Genomic DNA, 19,202 nt, shown 5'->3' on the forward strand with positions numbered 1-19,202 from the left:
TAACTTGATTTGCTTCATTCTCTGCCATGACTTAAAAAAATTTTATGTACCCTGCTTTGATACCATAAAGAGTAAATTAACTCTTCACTATATCTATATTTATTTATTAATACATGTATTTATACAAGAGTTGAATTGAGATACCAGAGTTGGCTGAGCATTTCTAAAGGGATTGGCTAACCTATCGGCTAAAAGAATTTGAGAAGATATGTACATATCAATTTGAGAAGATAAAGGAGAGAATTAAGGAGATATGGGAAAGGATAAAGAAGGAAAGGATTAAGGATAAAGGAAATTGCAATTGTTATCTTCATTACTCTTGTCACGTGACACAAGTACCTAATAGCTTTTCTTTCTTTTGTTTTTTATTTTGTTTTTTATTGTTTTCTTTCGTCTCTCTTCTTCTAACTCTATTTCTCGTTGGTCAGCGGCAGCCGGCAACGGTAGAGGCCCAGATTTGCCCCAAGCTCGATCTCTTTCCCCCGCCGGATAGGTGACACGGGTTAATTTGGCTCCAATCGTCATCAAGGCATCAATAAGGCTAGATCAGACCCTTTACTGTCATCTGCTGGCCCCTAGCTGATGGGACAGAGAGAACAAAGGAGAAAATGAAAAAAAAATCACATAATTTAATTTTTATTCACATTAATTATCATGCCAACACCTGATGAAAATATTGACAAAAGGACGTTTCTGTTTAACAGTAAAAATATGGGAATGAGTAATTTACTTTTTAAATTATAAAGATAAATATGATATGCAATTCAAATTTTGAGAACCTATCTGAATTACATTATTTTTGAGAATTATTTTCTTTTCCAATGTCATCAAAATAATAATCAAACAAATCCACATATTTAATAAGGGCAAAAAGTATAATATTCTGGATGCATTATCCTCTTTCCAGATCCCTCATTTTATAATCCGTCCGCTAACTTGTAAAATAATTCTTCCCAACTCTTTGGTACTGTTTGAAAAGAATTCAAAACAATATATAGTAAATTAAGAAAAAAAAATTGCTCCACAGTCAAATGTACCATAGGCTCTTAGTCCTTTTGAGCCACTATGACATCGGCCCTTATGTCATCGGTTTCAACTTTTCCTGTTTTTTTAAGCCTCCCCTCAACTGTACACCTACTGCTTAACCGTTAACACAGAACCGCGACTTCCTCGACACAACACTGACTGGAACTCCGCTGTCAGCCGCAACTTCAGCTAGCTATTCACTCTCGCCGGTAAAACATGGCAACTGCAAAAGTTGGGAGGATCAAGTTGGGTTCTCAAGGCCTGGAAGTGTCAGCTCAAGGCCTGGGCTGCATGGGGATGTCAGCTTTCTATGGTCCTCCAAAGCCTGAAGCAGACATGATCGCTCTCATCCACCACGCTATCAGCTCTGGGGTTACCCTTCTTGATACCTCTGATGTTTATGGTCCCCACACCAATGAAATCCTCATTGGCAAGGCCTTGAAAGATGGTTTTAGAGACAAAGTTGAATTGGCTACTAAGTTTGGTATTGACTATACTGAAGGCAAGAGGGAAATCCGTGGTGACCCTGCTTACGTGAGGGCGGCCTGTGAAGGTAGCTTGAAGCGTCTTGGTGTGGATTGTATCGATCTTTATTATCAGCATCGGATTGATACCCGGCTTCCCATTGAAGTCACGGTTTGTTTTTGTTTTGTTTTCCGTCCCCTGCTTTTTTCTTTGTCATGATCTAGTTAAAATGAGAATTCTTGATCTTTTTATTGATTGTTGCCCTTTTCTATTTTCCCAGATGGGAGAACTCAAGAAGCTAGTTGAAGAAGGTAAAATAAAGTACATAGGTTTATCTGAGGCTTCTGCTTCGACCATTAGGAGGGCACATGCTGTTCACCCAATAACTGCTGTGCAGTTGGAGTGGTCTTTGTGGTCTAGAGATGTTGAGGCCGACATCATTCCTACTTGCAGGTTACTTATCCATAAGACTAACAATTTATTTTTTTTTACAAAAAAATTAGTGATTCAGAAATCTTATTCTAGCGTGATTCCTTTTAATTTCTTAGAGAACTTGAAATTGGGATTGTTGCTTACAGTCCTCTGGGGAGAGGATTCCTTTCATCAGGGCCTAAAATTGTGGAAACTTTGTCCAATGATGACTTCAGAAAGGTTTGTAGCTATTTTTCACAATTGTATTATTTTTCATAAGAAATACTAATCATCTGTTTCTTTTAGGCATATCAAATGTTATGGTATGATAGATTTTCTTAATCATGAAATGTGATCAATACTTGGATAAGAAGGTTTAGTAGTTTACAGAAATGACAAGAATTTTTTTCTTTTTATCTGACGGCTAAATATTTTTAATGCTCAAGTTGTACTGAAACATTTCCTCTTTGTTAGCCTAATCCGTATGAGGACCTCCCGATTTAGTCTACAAGTGCTTCAATGCTAGCAATCTTTTTCTTTCTAAGTTGGTGGGACTTACATGTGAATTGGGTTTATTTACATGTTGGTGTGTATATTCTCCAACTGTGGACTTGGGTAAAGGTAGACTAGTTAAGAATCGAAATTTGAGTATGTTCATAACCTGTTCCCCTTCTCTTTCAAGAAAACTTATTTTCAAAATGCAAAAACATGTTGGGTAGTAATCTTCTTTAGCTTCTTCATAATAACAGAGGGCTAACTATACCTTTGTGTCCTAGTTTGCCTCTAATAGGCCCTTTCCCTTGAGTTATGCAAGTGTGTTCTGTGATCCATTGATTAAATGTTTTGAATCAACTTATCTGCATTATTGACAGAAAATGATGGTCCGTGGCTGATTATCCTTATCTTTTATGACACAATTATTTAAAATGAATATTCAATTGTGACAGTCACTGCCAAGGTTCCAACCTGAAAATCTGGAGCATAACCAACGCCTGTATGAGCGAGTGAATGAGATAGCAGCGAAGAAGGGGTGCACCCCATCACAGCTTGCATTGGCTTGGGTCCATCACCAAGGGAATGATGTCTGTCCCATTCCTGGAACCACCAAAATTGAAAACTTCAATCAGAACGTTGGAGCTTTGTCCGTAAAATTAACAGCAGAAGAGATGGCTGAGCTAGAATCCATTGCTTCAGTAGATACCGTGAAGGGAGACAGATACGGTGGCGTTCTCGTTACCTACCATGACTCTGAGACTCCCCCCTTGTCTTCATGGAAACCTGAATGAGGCTTAGACTACCATATTGATACAATCTTCATGATGAGGTAACACTTTGCATTGTGTTTTAAAATCACGAGTCTCTCTACTTTGTATTCCGAGAATACATATTCTGTCAGAAGTACAACGGGTCTTGTAGTGATACATTGTAGCTATCTAAATGTGTCATGTTCAGATTGTCTGTTCCAAGGTAATTAAGCAAAAGTTTGTCAGTAAATAAGGTGTTATATCAGAAGTATCCTTGGTCTTCTGATGATTGCTGGCAAACTTGATTGTATGTTCCTGACTTGATCATGTTAAGAAAAAGAAAGTGTTTCTGTCTTTCTGAAATGTTTTGATCTCAACTATGCTTCCTTCTCTTTTATAATACGAGGAATCTCTCCCCCCAACAAATTAATATTTGGTTTCATTGGACAAAAACTTAAAGAAAATATGAGCATAGAAAAGGATGAAACGAAGACGTCTAGGTAATTGCTCACTGTGCATTCCAAAATGATCAAATAATTAGTTGCTTCCTTTGTCACTAAACATTATTATTTATTTTATTTATTTATGTATGGTTTTACCTGCACCAATAGCCCATTTACTTTGTGGGTGACCCATCCATGGGACCAATCTAGATCCCGTCGTCCCCACACCATAAGCAATAGGTTTTCAATTAATTAATCCTAATTTTCCTTAGATTTTAGACGACCTTTGATGAGTAACTTAAGGCTTTGGAACCACCGATGGATTTTGCTGGGAAATGGACAAACAAAAACGAAATTAACAAGATAAAAGGAATCCCATTACCACCTTAATTATTTGTTTTCTGCTTAATATGGAGTCTCGCAAACCACTAATTTACTTTTAAGTAAATATGTGTTTAGTTAATTGTTTTCAAACTTATTGGGAAAATCTAATATATTCGATCTAAAGCTACTAAAGTACATAACTAAAAGCAAAGCTCCAAAAAGTTAAAACATTGTAATTATTATTATTGTTATTTTTATTATTTTTATGTGTGAAATGATGAAGCAACATGCATGATGAGCAGCTCTCTCTTTTTTAGTTTTTGTTATACTTCCCACTAATTGAAGGTGGATGATCACTAGATTCATGTACTTGCTCACCGCAATGAAGAATATAATAATTTGGCCAAATATTACTACCAACTAGCTATTAAACCACCAAGCGGATCAACCCCTTCTTAAGGGAATGTATGCATTGGATTAATTCATTACTCTTTGCATAAGCTTTTAGGCTTATGAATTGCATTAATATACTCACCCTGATTATCGTTTTGCATAATCCAGAGTATAGGATTAAGATAAAGTAAAAAAAAAATGAGCCAACTATGTATTCTTTACTGTAGCAGCTGCGCTTTAAGATAAAACTTGAAGAGGGGATTAAACAATATTTACTGTAGTCAATAGAATAAACCATTGTGATGAATATCAAAAAATTATTAAATTATTAATGTCATAATCTATCTAGTTCAGTTATACGTGTGCAAAATCTTTTTGTTTGAATGGATTCATTAGCTAAAGCACCCATGGGCAGACCCCATTTTCTACTGAGCTAGCTACACTGGTTCATGAACCCTGTCCACAAGAGTTCAAAAAGAGTTTCCCTGGCCGACAAGAAGTTGGCATTTGCTTTGGTGACTATCACTCATTTCGCTTCTTTCTCACCTATTAAATTCTTCCCACTCATTTAAACAAATAGATTAATCTCGATTAATTTGTCTCCTTCTTTTGGTCTTTGGTAACGGTAATAATTAGATTTAATCTACAAGCATCGCATTTTCTCTATTTTTAATTTGTGGGACAGCAATGCAATGAAGTCACCACTCACCATCCCCCATGGATTAGGAAAGCTGGTATCTCTATAATTAATATATAAAATACGAGATTAATTGAAAAAGGGATTGAGTTGATCGCTTTGATGGATCCACCTTTAAATATTTAAACATAAGTTGATCTTAAACTAATAAAAAATTATGCAATTTTTAGTTGAACGACTTAGTCAAATAATCATCGTAGATTATCGTGGAATACTTTATTTTGTACCCGAAAGTGATTGCATTAAGACCCGATAGCTACCACCCATGGCGACTCCGGGATGTGTAGAAAGTCACTGTACGATTGCAATCTAGAACGCCAGCATTGACTGGCCTCTCATTAGTGCTTGGATAATAAAAAAAAAAGAGGTCAAGTTGTACATGTCTGAGTTTAGACACGGTGGCGGCACCATTTTCTTCTTCACCCTGGGACCACACTCTTGTCACGTGACACAAGTACCTAATTGCTCAGCCAAAGCAGTTTTTTTTTTTATATATATATTTTTTTAATTTCATAAGTCATATTACATTGAAAAAGGGTGCAATAAAAAATATTTGTTTTAAATTATAATTTTATAAAATATATCTATAAAAAAGTAGAGTTTTTCTTTCTTTTGTTTTTTATTTTTTTTACTGTTTTCTTTCGTCTCTCTTTTTCTCCCTCTCTTTCTCGTTGGTCAGCGGCAGCCGGCAACGGTAGAGGCCCAGATTTGCCCCAAGCTCGATCTCTTTCCCCCGTCGAATAGGTAACATGGGTTAATTTGGCTCCAATCGTCATCAAGGCATCAATAAGGCTAGAGCAGACCCTTTACTGTCATCGGCTGGCCCCTAGCTGAAGGGAGAGAGAGAACAAAGGAGAGAATGAAAAAGAAAAATCACATAATTTAATTTTTATCCACATTAATTATCATGCCAACACTTGATGAAAATATTGACAAAAGGACGTTCCTGTTTAACAGTAAAAATATGGGAATTAGTAGTAATTTACTTTTTAAATTATAAAGATAAAAATTATATGCAATTCAAATTTTGAGAACCTATCTGAATTACATTATTTTGGGAGGTTTTGTGGATGATACCGCCTTATCTAATTTACAATATTGTTTAGAGTCATTTGTACCTGCGCTTTAAGGAAGTTCATTTGTTCAATCTATTTGGGTATAGTTATTGGTAGTATGATTCTAGATTAGTCCAAAAAATCACTTTGTTCTTGTATAGTTTTTTTCTCTAATTATTATTTAGGTCCATAGTTCTCCCACATCTCTCAGTGATTAATCTCATTTTTAGGTAGTGGTGGTATTAGTATTTTGGGTAGGTACAATTGGGACAAATCATGTATATAAATCTAAAGAAATGGTCAGATATGTGTGGTAGCTTCTATAAACCATCAAAGTTTTTGGAAGGAAGCCATGAAGGGCATCTCAATTAGTGCAACTGCAACATAATTTCCATTATCAAGGTTAAGGCTCTAGGCAAATAAAGGAATTATCAAGGTGTTTTAGGGGAATGGAGATGAATCTACTATCCTCGTTATCAGTGACAGAATTAGGATTCGTGTTTGAGGGGTAAAGACAATGTCCATAAAATAGTCACACCCATAGTTTAGTGTTTAACAAAAACATAAAATAATTTAGATGGAAAAAATTCATATAAAAATTATATAAATAACTCCAATTACATGTTAAGTACAAAATAAAGATATTTTTTTATAACTATTGCATGTTAAAATTGGATATTTTTAATTGAGCTTGACAATATTTTCATAGAGTTGAAGGCATTATTGAATTAATATCAAAATCTTGAATTATTCGAATTTTTAATAAAATCATTTAAAATTTTATTACGAGTCTCGTTCTTAACAAGTTTTATAATTAATATTATACACTTTGATGTTATATTGAAAACTAGAAGAGTCTACATCAATCTGTCAATAAGAAATTAAACTTTTGATATTCTCGTATTCTTTAACATTTGACACAATTCAAAAAGTATAAATACATTTTTCAAAGCTTGATTATGAAGAATGTCAAACTTGAATAGATCCAATTGATAGCTCAAACACATATTATCATATTCAGTAAAGTTACCAAGATAATATTTAATTACAAAGTTACAAATACTTTCAACATCAAACAATTTGAAATCATTATAAGAGTCCAAGGATATGTCAAGAGTGAGCAACTCCACCATATTCTTATAAATCTAAAATCTAATTCTTACAAGAGTGAGTTAATAGCAGAAAAAAACAACTCAACTCAATAATGGTGTTCAATTGTGCTATGATCCTTTTAAAGACGGCTTTTACCTTTATATCTAACTCCATGTCAAAAATCTTAATTTCGTATTCTCACAAAACTTCTTTACTGACACAAACAAAGGTTTCATTCATTTCTCCCAATTGTTAGAGACGTTTTTTAATAACAATACTAAACGAATTACATTTAATATGTCTTGAGATTTGAGTTGTAAAGCTTTTGAAAAGTCATTTGTTATCTCCAATAACTTTATCATAAGATGCAAGATAAATATAAATTTAAATGACATAATGATATGTTATAAAAATTATAAAATAAAAGAAAAAAATATAAAATTATTATAGAAATAAAATTCTAAAATTCTAAAAAACTAAAAATAGGTTATAAAAGTATTATAAAGATAAAATTTTAAAATTTTAAAAAATAAGAGTTGCTATAAAACCACCCTCCCCTACACCTCTATTTACGGAGGTGGTGAGGGTCGGAAGTAAAAGCAGTGGGCGTTGTGGGAAGACTTGGCGTGCACCTTGGGACAAGCGTTGTAAGTGTGGGTACAAGACTGCATCTACCAAGCGCAGAAAGTAGTGCTTGATCCATTTGGCATTTAGTCTCTTTTATGCAATTTGAACAATTTAATGTTGATATTAGACATATAAGTTCCACAATTAATTAGTTAATGTTTTAATTTTCTAATGACATGTCATAAGTTTTATATCTATTTGATCTTTCTATTTACTATTCATCGATCTTTTCCGATGGAATTGGGTGTCTGATTAAATTTGTACAAGGACTTTGCTTCCATTGGCATCTAATATCTCAAGACTCAGCTGGGTGCTCATCCTTCTACCAGAATTATCATTAAAATCAAAATCACAAAAACAATTTGATGCAACCTCACCACTCATTTATAGGCAGCTTATTGGGTACTTAAGTATCTTAAAAAGGCACCGGGATAAAGTATTTTACTAGCTTCTGATTCTGATGTTCAACTAAAGGTTTTTATTGATAATGATTGGGCTAGATGCTTAGATTCCAGACGTTCTGTTACTGGTTTTGGAGTTTTTCTTAGTAAATCTCTCTTTAATTGGAAATTTAAAAAGCAATCAGTTGTTGCTTGTAGTTCAATAGAGGCTGAATATCGTGCTATGGCTGCTGCTTGTTGTGAAGCTATATGGCTTTTGTCTCTACTCAAATATTTTGGTTTTTCTCATATTGCTTTAGTTCATTATTTTTTGATAACCAGTTTGCTATTCACATTTGTAAAAATCCTATATTTCATGAGAGGACTAAGCATACTGAACTGCACTGTCATTTTATTCGAGATAAAGTTCTTGAAGGAGTTATTTGTCCTTAGCATGTTTTTACTAAGGATCAATTGGCAGACATTTTTACTAAGGATCAATTGGTAGACATTTTTACTAAGGCGCTACCACTTGCACAATTCACCTATCTGTTAGGCAAGATGAGCATAGATAATATCCATGCTTCTCTTGAGGGGGGGTGTTAGATATTATATTTTGACATGTGCAATGGTATATTTGTAAATATTCTAACTGTTTAAGGTTATTATTATATTTTTGATTTTACATGAAGACTTGACTATAAAAAATCTGTTGTACTGACAATGTGAAGTTGAAAAAAAAGACAATACAATTAGAGCTTTATCCATCTCTTAACTTTTTCTAGATTTTTTTTCAGATTCTTCGTCTCTTTCTCAATAATCGACAAAACTTTCTCTAGATTTTTTTCAGATTCTTCGTCTCTTCCTCAATAATCAACAGGATTGAGGGGACGAATTTGGTTTGGTGGAGCAACTAAGCTTGGCGGTGGTGGGTAGGTGCTTAATCCAAGTGTTGCCAAATGTTTTGCCTGATTACCCGAGGCTTTGAAGTTAACGAACAAATAGGTGGAAAAATCCTTTAGGTAGAAATATGTAAAGAAAAGCAGAGTCTTATCCACCATTCTAAACAAACAAAACGATTGCTCCAAAACACAACACAACAATTTAATTAAGTTTGTAAAATTAAAGTGACAATCCAAAGCCACTGGAGTTTAATACTTCATCTGGCATCTAGATGGTTTCTCTTGTAACCAAAAAAAAAATGCAGAATCGGCTCATCCAATAAGAAGGAGAGAGTTTGAAAGTTGAAGGTGATTTTTTTTTTAATATTTTTGACTTTTTAATTTTTTGGATATTTTAATAATTTTATAAAATTCATTAGTGATGTTTAAAATTTTGAAACTAAGTGTATTTTTAATACTATTAGATTTAAAGTGAATTATGATAAAAAGTTAGGTAATGAGATAGGATTGTCCTTTGAAAAAAACACCTAGGGAACATTTTGTCTCCATTTAAAATCATTACTAAAAGAAATTTTGAAAGGGACAAAAAGAGCATCACAATTTACATCACTCAAGTGGAACACTTTACCTTAATGTGATGAAATTTATGAAGTGATGTGGCAATCTTTGGAAGGACTTTCAACCAATTTTACTCGAAAGTTGGTGGTAGACCTTGAATCTGAATCGGATTAGAAAGCTTTCAAGATATATAGAGGGGGCTGTCTCTCGACCAATCTTCAGATAAACAGTGATGGAAAGCACGCCCCCTCCCGCTTTAGCTCCAGTCATCTCTAGCAGACCGAAACTACTTGCATGGATGGCCTTTTTTTTTTTTTTTTTCCACATTTCTTGGATGAGGAAAATTATGACTTAATTCATAAATTTCACAACGTGAATTCCAAATTAATTAGTTCCATTTGCAGAAAAGAATGCCTTGCTGCTGATTGTCTTTTTGTTTGACGAAACAATCGTTGGAATTAATTTTCATTTGTCACAGTAACTACCCAAAGTTCCAACCTGAAAATCTCAAGCATAACAAACGCCTCTATGAGCAAGTTAGTAAGAGAGCAGCAAGAAAGGAATGCCAACCCATCGCAGCTTGTATTGGCCTGTGTCCATCACCAAGGGAATGATGTCCGTCCCATTCCTAGAACCACAGAAATTGAAAACTTTAATCGGAATATTGCAGCTTTGGCCTTACAATTTATACGTGAAGAGATAGAGCTAGAATCCATTGCTTCAACAGATGCCGCGAAGGGAGGCAGATATATTAGAACCACTGCTACCTACCGCAAATCTGAAACTCCTCCCTTGTCTTTACGGAAACCTGCGTGAGGATTGACGGCCTTCCATTCACCACATTGATACAATTTTCACAATGAGCAGCATCATGTGCTTTAAAGTTTTGATGAGTACTCTGCTTTATATTCAGAAAATAAAGTGTTATATTTACAAGTACCCTAGGTCTTGTAGTGATAGATCGCAAACTTGATTGTAGGTATCTACGTTTGTCATGTTGACGTCGTCCGCTCCAAGGTCAGTAAGCAAAAGTTTATGAGACACGTGGAAATGGGGGTTGCATACATGATTTTACTTTTAAACAAAATAATTATAGTCAAAAGATCTATCAAGTCTTTATATTTTTTAATTTTATTTAATTTAATCTTTATACTCAAAATCGAAATAATTTAATCTATTGATTTTGAGAATTGTGTTAATTTAATTTGTTTTCCTAACAGCTTCCAATTTTACCGTTAAAAGATGACATCAGCACCAACGTGTCACATATTGATAACGTGGCATTGAGATGATGACATGGCATGATGATGTGTTAGATTAAAAAAATTTTTTACCATTTCATAAGGACTCAATTGAACAAAAATATATAATATAAGGATTAAATTAAATAAAATTGAGATATTGAAGGACTAAATTAAAAGAATATTTAAATAGATTATTGATATGCTTGTTAATAAGCTAAATATTTAAGTGTAAAAGATTATGGTGTTAATATATATATATATATATATATATATTTACTTGATTATTTGATTCTAAAATATGTAAATTAATTTATTTTTTTTACAAAAATTAAGTTTGAATTCTCCTTCTAAAAAAANTTAAGTTAAAATAAATAATATAAAATGACTAAATATGTTGATTTAGTTACAACTTTCATAATTTACAAATACACATTTTTTTTAAAATTATTCAACTTTTACCCAATTTACCTTTTATTTAAATTTACTCAAATTAGCAAAATATGTTAATTTAGTTACTACTTTCACAATTTACAAATACACATTATTCAACTCTTACCCAATTTACCTTTTATTTAAATTTTCTCAAAATTTTTTATAAAACGATTTTATTTAAATTCAAATACCATAATCAAATTCTGTTAAATTTAAATTTATATTATTAATTTAGATCTACAAAAAATTTATTAATAAAATAAAATTATACAAATATTTACAGTTATATTAACTTTATCAATTATAAATGCAGTCTTTAATATATGAAATTTTAACTTAAAAAATATAACTTGAAATATTTACAAAATAAAAACATAATAAATGAATAAATAAATAATTGAACAGATAGAACTTAGATTCTATGGTTGTAATAAGAGGTTTGTCATGTCCAAATTAAGCAAATCAGAATGAGAAATTATTTTTATCATCATTGTTAATTTCATATCTGCGTTCTTCATTTTTTTAAAAGAAAAAACTAAATCAACATATTTTGCTAATTTGACTTTAGCTCAAGCTAAAAACTAAGTTAAATAAAATTCAAATTTTTATGCTATTACAAATAGAAGAAAAAAGAATTTATTTAGTCATTTTATATTATTTTATTTTAACGTAGTACAAGTTATTTATCTAAATTTGACTTCAAGTATAAAATTTTTTCAAATTTTTTTTATGGAAGGAGAATTCAAACTTAATTTTTGTAAAAAAGATAAATAAATTTATATATTTGAGAATCAAATAATCAAGTAAGAAAATATTTATATATTTTTTTAATACCATAAATCTTTTACACTTAAATATTTGGCTTATTAATAAATATATCAATAATCTACTTAAAGATTTATATTTATTAATTTAGTCCATCCACATCTCAATTTTATTCAATTTAGTCCTTATGCTATATATTTTTATTCAATTTAATCTCTATGACTTAGTAAAATTTTTTAAAAAATTTTTTTAATCTACCACGTGATATTAACATGTCAACATATCAGTACCACGTCAACACTACCACGTCATAATATAATACCACGTGACATGCGACGTCATTATTTTAACGTCATGTCATCAAAATGTGACACATTAACGCTGACATCAGTAATTATGTCAGCACTGATATCATCATTTAACGGTAAAATTAGATGTTATTAGAAAAATAGACTAAATTGATGTAATTTTCAAAATTAAAATCCTAAATTATTTCGATTTTGAGTATAAAGATTAAATTGAATAAAATTAAAAAATTACAAACGTTGAATAAATCTTTTAACCAAATAATTATATCAAAATGGATATTATATTTTAATTATTTGTTTATTTTTAATCATTTTTTTAAATGCATTATTGATTATTATTTTCTTTTTTAAAACGCAAAATTATATCCACCCATCACCCACTTGATGCCATTGTAAGTCTTTAGCCTTGTCAGCCCAAGATTTTGATGGCATAGAAACTGGTGTGAGAAAGGAACTATACAATTACAAAAAAATCTCTGCACAAAAGGCGACACACCACAAGGACCACTTGAAACGAATGTATGAACAAAACTATTGATCATTATTGATCTGCCTTTTATCATTTCCTTTTCCATTGTCATAAAAACAATAACCAAACAAATCCATATTCTTAATCAGGGAGCAAAGTATACTGTTGTGGATTCCTTGCCCTTTCCGCTGACTACTTCAACAGATAACACTGAACCGCGACTTCCTCGACACAACACTGACCGCTGTCTGCAGCAACTTTAGCTAGCTATTCACTCTCACCAGTAAAACATGGCAACTGCAAGAGTTGGGAGGATCAAGTTGGGATCTCAAGGCCTGGAAGTGTCAGCTCAAGGCCTGGGCTGCATGGGGATGTCAGCTTTCTATGGCCCTCCGAAGCCTGAAGCTGACATGATCGCTCTCATCCACCATGCAATCAACTCTGGGGTTACCCTTCTTGACACCTCTGATGTTTATGGTCCCCACACCAATGAAATTCTCCTTGGCAAGGCCTTGAAAGATGGTTTCAGAGACAAAGTTGAATTGGCAACTAAGTTTGGTTTAGACTACAGTGAAGGCAAGAACGAAATCCGTGGTGACCCTGCTTACGTGAGGGCGGCCTGTGAAGGTAGCTTGAAGCGTCTTGGTGTGGTTTGTGTTGATCTTTACTATCAGCATCGGATTGATACCAGAGTTCCCATTGAATTCACGGTTTGTTTTTGTTTGGGCTTTCGGTCCCCTGCTTTTTACTTTGTCATGATCTAGTTAAGAAATGAGAATTCTTCATCGTTTTATTGATTGTTGCTTTTCTTTTTTTACTCAGATGGGTGAACTTAAGAAGCTAGTTGAAGAAGGTAAAGTAAAGTACATAGGTCTATCTGAGGCTTCTGCTTCGACAATTAGGAGGGCGCATGCTGTTCACCCAATAACTGCTGTGCAGTTGGAGTGGTCTTTGTGGTCTAGAGATGTTGAGGCCCACATCATTCCTACTTGCAGGTTACTTATCCACAAGACTGACAAATTTTTTAAAAATTAGTGATTTAGAAACCTTATTCTAATGTGATTCCTTTTAATTTCTTAGAGAACTTGGAATTGGGATTGTTGCTTACAGTCCTCTGGGGAGAGGATTCTTTTCATCAGGGCCTAAAATTGTGGAAACTTTGTCCAATGATGACTTCAGAAAGGTTTGTAGCTATTCTTCACAATTGGATATACGTTCATAACAAGTACTAATTATTTGTTACTTTTTGGCATATCAAAATTTTATGGTATGATAGATTTTTTTGATCATGATATGTGAATCAGAGAAAATCCACATCAATACTTGCACAAGAAAGTTTAGAAGTCTACAGACGTAACAAGAATTCTTTTATATCTGACAGCCAGATTTTTTTAAGTGTGTAAGTTGTACTGCAACATTCCCCTTTTTGTTAGCCAACTTCGTAAAGACCTCCCGATTTTAGTCTTGGGTGCCTCAAGGCCAGCAATCTTGTTCTTTCTAATTTAGTGGGACTTTCATGTGAATTGGGTTTATTTACATGTCGGTGTGTACTGTCTAAGTGTATATTCTCCAACTGTGCACTTGGGTAAGGGTAGACTAGTTAAGAATCCAAATTTGAGTATGTTCATAACCTGTTCCCCTTCTCTTTCAAAACTTATTTTCAAAATGCAAAAACATGTTGGGTAGTAACCTTCTTTAGCTTCTTCATAATAACAGAGGGCTAACTATACCTTTATGTCGTAGTTTGCCTCTAAAATGCCCCTTTCCCTTGGGTTATGCAAGTGTGTCATGTGATCCATTGATTAAATGTTTTGAATCGACGAACTTGTATTACTTACAGAAATTGATGGTCTGTGGCTGATTGTCTTTATCTTTTATGACACAATCATTTGAAATGAATATTGAATTGTGACAGTCACAACCAAGGTTCCAACCTGAAAATCTGGCGCATAACAAACGCCTGTATGAGCGAGTTAACGAGATAGCAGTGAAGAAGGGGTGCACCCCATCACAGCTTGCGTTGGCTTGGGTCCATCACCAAGGGAATGATGTCTGTCCCATTCCCGGAACCACCAAAATCGAAAACTTCAATCAGAACATTGGAGCTTTGTCCGTGAAATTAACAGCTGAAGAGATGGCTGAGCTAGAATCCATTGCTTCAGTAGATACCGTGAAGGGAGATAGATATGGTGAAGGTATCTCTACTTACCATGACTCTGAGACTCCTCCCTTGTCTTCATGGAAACCTGAATGAGGCTTATGCTACCATATTGATTGACGAGTGTTTCTACTTTGTATTTCGAGAATAAATGTTCCGTTAGAATTATAATCATAGATTGCAAACTTGGTATGTGGTAGCTATCTAAGTTTGTCATGGTTGAGATTGTCTATTCTAAGGTAATTAAGCAAATGTTTCAATACATTTTATATTATATGTATATATATATATATATAATATTATTGTGCTTGCTTTTTAGCCATTCTCCTATAAGTTTGTCAATCATTTTAATGCAATATATTATTGTTTGGTTATTACATTTGTTGTACATCTTATTTTTTGAAAGAAAAAAGAAAAAATATATTTAAAATAATAAAAAATTAAGATTATAGATGTTTTTTATATTATATTTTAATTATTGGTTTATTTTTAATCTTTATATTGGTCTTGCCTTATATCTTTTTTTGGGAAAAGTATATATCATATAATTTTGCTTTGTCATAAAAACAGTCACCAAACAAATCCATACTTTTTTATGGAGGCAGCAAAGTATAATATATTGGAGATTCATTACCCCTTTTCCCCAAATTCCCCCCATTTTATAATCCGCATAGTTTCTAAAAGAACACAAATCAATATAAATAAAAAAAAATGAAAAACATTGTTGCAGAATCCACATGGAACTATCGGTTCCAACGTTTTCCTGCTCTTAATGTCACCACCTACTATTAAGTACTACTCTAACAGTTGACACTGAACCGCAACTTCATCAACAACACACCTCCTGCCACTGTGCAACCGCTTCAGCTAGCTTAGCTATTCATTCTCACCAGTGACACATGGCGACTGCAAAAGTTGGGAGGATCAAGTTGGGTTCTCAAGGCCTGGAAGTGTCTGCTCAGGGCCTTGGCTGCATGAGCATGTCAGCTTTCTATGGTCCTCCGAAGCCTGAATCTGACATGATTGCTCTCATCCACCATGCTTTCAACTCTGGGGTAACCTTTCTTGATACGTCTGATAATTACGGTCCCCATACCAATGAAATCCTCCTTGGCAAGGCACTGAAACATGGTTTCAGAGACAGAGTTGAATTGGCTACCAAGTTTGGTATAAACTATTCTCAAGGCGCAAGGCAAATCCGTGGTGACCCCGCGTACGTGAGGGCGGCCTGTGAAGGTAGCTTGAAGCGTCTTGGTGTGGATTGTGTTGATCTTTATTATCAGCATCGGATCGACACCAGGGTTCCCATTGAAGTCACGGTTTGTTTTTGTTTTGAATTTTGTCCCCTGCTTTTTTTCTTTGTTATGACCTAGTTAAGGAATGAGGCATCTTGGTCTTTTTATGAATAGTTCCTTGTGTTTTTTTAATTTTTTGCCCAGATGGGAGAACTTAAGAAACTAGTTGAAGAAGGTAAAGTAAAATACATAGGGTTATCTGAGGCTTCTGCTTCGACTATTAGGCGGGCACATGCTGTTCATCCAATAACTGCTGTGCAGTTAGAATGGTCCTTGTGGGCTAGAGATGTTGAGGAAGAAATAGTTCCTACATGCAGGTTAGCCATGGATAAGAGTAATAATTTAAATCATTTGAAATTGTAAATTCTAGTGTCTCATTCCTTTTCATCTCGCAGGGACCTTGGGATTGGGATTGTTGCCTACAGTCCTCTGGGGAGAGGATTCTTATCATCAGGGCCTAAACTGGTAGAAACTCTTTCTGATGATGACTACAGGAAGGTTTGTAGCTATTTTTCACAATTGGATAATTGTTCATAAGAAATAATTACCTGTTACTTTTAGCCATATCAAATTTTATGGTATGATAGATTTTATCAAGTATGGTATGTGAATCAAAGAACATCCACATCGATAGACATGACCCGAGTTTTTATATCTGTCAGCTAAATTTTCTTGAAGCTTAATTTGTTCTGCAACATTTCCATCTTGGTTGGTCTACTTTGTGAAGAAGACCTCCCAATTTTAGTCTCCAAGTGCCTTAATGCTAGCGAGCTTTTTCTTTCTAATTTAGTGATATCTCATGTGAATTGGGTCTATTAAGTAAGTGGTACATTCTTCATCAGTCCAACTGTGTACTTCGGTCAGGGTGTACCAGTTAAGGACTGAAATTTTAGTATGTCCATAACTTTTTCCTCTTTTCTGTCATATTCCATTACCATTATGTAGTGAAGTCTTATGTATATAGGGTAACTATCTAGTGAAGTATTATGCAGGCGTGTTAAGCTTCAAATCCCATTAAGAATATATTTTTCAAAATGCCTACGTTCTTCTTAATAACAGAGGGCTAACCATACGTTTATATTCTAGTTTGCCTCTATTTGGCTCCTCCCCTTGAGTTATGCAGGCCTCTCTTGTGATCCATTAGTTAATAACCATTACTAAGGTGAAGTTTTTACTATCGCAACAGTTAACAATCTTCTAATGCATCTTTAAAATAAGACAAACTTAAGGCAAGTTTGTAGAGGATATCTGTTTACTTCGACTGATATCTGTGTCATAGAAGAGACATCTGCTACATGTGATTGGAAGTTTTCTATCAGATTTCCCAGTTGATTTATAAATTAGGTAATGAGCTTCAGTCCTCCTAATTTCAACAACTGAAGTTAATGACTGGACTCTGGAGTACAGGAATGCACTTAGGGAACTGCATGGTGATTGTTTGTTTTAAAAATTATACCCCTGTGAAATCTGTTTCAAATAGGCATTTAGCCTATATTTAAATTATATTTGAGGATAAAAGATCCTCTCTGTAGTTGGGCAATTAAGCAAAATGAGGTCCATTTTGAGAACTAATGATGGCATGAGTTGGCAAACACTAGCTGAAATTTCTTGAATCATGAATCTTTATTATTTACAGAAAATACTGGTTTGGTGCTGATTACTCTTTATGTTTTATGACACAATCAATTGAATGAATTTTCAATTGTCACAGTTTCTACCAAGGTTCCAACCTGAAAATCTGGAGCATAACAAACGCCTCTATGAGCGAGTTAATGAGATAGCAGCAAAGAAGGGGTGCACCCCATCACAGCTTGCGTTGGCCTGGGTCCATCATCAAGGGAATGATGTCTGTCCCATTCCTGGAACCACTAAAATGAAAAACTTCAATCAGAACATAGGAGCTTTGTCCTTGAAATTAACACCTGAAGAGATGTTTGAGCTAGAATCCATTGCTTCAGCAGATGCCGTGAAGGGAGACAGATATGGTGGAACTGCCGCTACCTACCCTGAATCTCAAACTCCTCCCTTGTCTTCATGGAAACCTGAATGAGGGCATGCTATCATATCGATGCAATCTTCATAATGAGTTACGGACTTAATGTAACACCTTGGGGATGTGTTTTAAAATCACAATAAGTCTCTACTTGGTGCTGAGAGAATAAATGTTGTGTCAGAAGTATCAATAGGTCTTCCGGTGATGGATTGCAAACTGGGTAGTCTAAGTTTGTCATGGTTGAGATTGTCCGTTCCAAGGTAATTAAACAAAAATTTGTGGGACGAGCACATGTTGATGTGCTTTTATTCTAAAGCCCTTTTCTCTAGCTTTTATGTTTTGGCAATGTGTTGGTAGGGATGTCAACGGGTCGGGTATCCTATAATTTTGAGATATCCGAACCTTAACTCTATACAAAATTAATTATCCTAACTCTATTAATTATTTGAATAATTTTAAAAATTACTACCTTAACTTTAACCCTATTACATTTTTACTACTTTATAATTACCCTAACTCGTTTAAAAACTCGATTAAATTAAAAAATTATTAAATTTTTTTTCATAAATATCCAATTACTCGAATTTGTATACATATACAATAATATTTATTTACGTATTTCATAAAAGTAACTATTAATTAAATTAATAAAAATAAAAATAAAATTATATTCCTTTGTAATATGATATGATATGATATTCATATTATTTAAACATAATTAATAATCTAATAATTTTTTATTTATATATATTCATATCATCACATTAGTTATTTAACTAACTATATTTTAAATATATTATTTTGACAATATATAACAAAGAAAATTGCTTGTTCAAATGGTGGAGACGGTGAGTGCTTTCCTGCCTGGGTTCAAGTCCTAACGCAACAATTTTATTCAACTATTTAAATAATAAAAAATAA

The 19,202-nt window shown here is 33.5% G+C and overlaps 1 protein-coding gene across 4 annotated transcripts; it reads left to right on the forward strand.

Moving 5' to 3' along the window:
* Positions 920-18,621, forward strand: LOC18602572 (probable aldo-keto reductase 2). Of its 4 annotated transcripts, none has more exons than XM_007034043.2 (5): positions 920-1,662; positions 1,772-1,944; positions 2,040-2,142; positions 2,850-2,860; positions 18,011-18,609. In XM_007034043.2, exons 1-5 carry the CDS (start codon positions 1,243-1,245, stop codon positions 18,336-18,338), a joined length of 1,035 nt encoding a protein of 344 aa, XP_007034105.2. In that variant the 5' UTR covers positions 920-1,242; the 3' UTR covers positions 18,339-18,609. The 4 variants fall into 4 exon arrangements, with proteins under 4 accessions (XP_007034105.2, XP_007034107.2, XP_017974728.1 ...); XM_007034045.2 differs by lacking the exons at positions 920-1,662; positions 1,772-1,944; positions 2,040-2,142; positions 2,850-2,860 and adding exons at positions 12,879-13,545; positions 13,658-13,830; positions 13,916-14,018; positions 14,751-14,761; XM_018119239.1 differs by lacking the exons at positions 920-1,662; positions 1,772-1,944; positions 2,040-2,142; positions 2,850-2,860; positions 18,011-18,609 and adding exons at positions 12,896-13,545; positions 13,658-13,830; positions 13,916-14,018; positions 14,140-14,720.

The sequence above is a fragment of the Theobroma cacao genome, chromosome 4, assembly GCF_000208745.1.
Source record: "Theobroma cacao cultivar B97-61/B2 chromosome 4, Criollo_cocoa_genome_V2, whole genome shotgun sequence".
Taxonomy (NCBI): domain Eukaryota; kingdom Viridiplantae; phylum Streptophyta; class Magnoliopsida; order Malvales; family Malvaceae; genus Theobroma; species Theobroma cacao.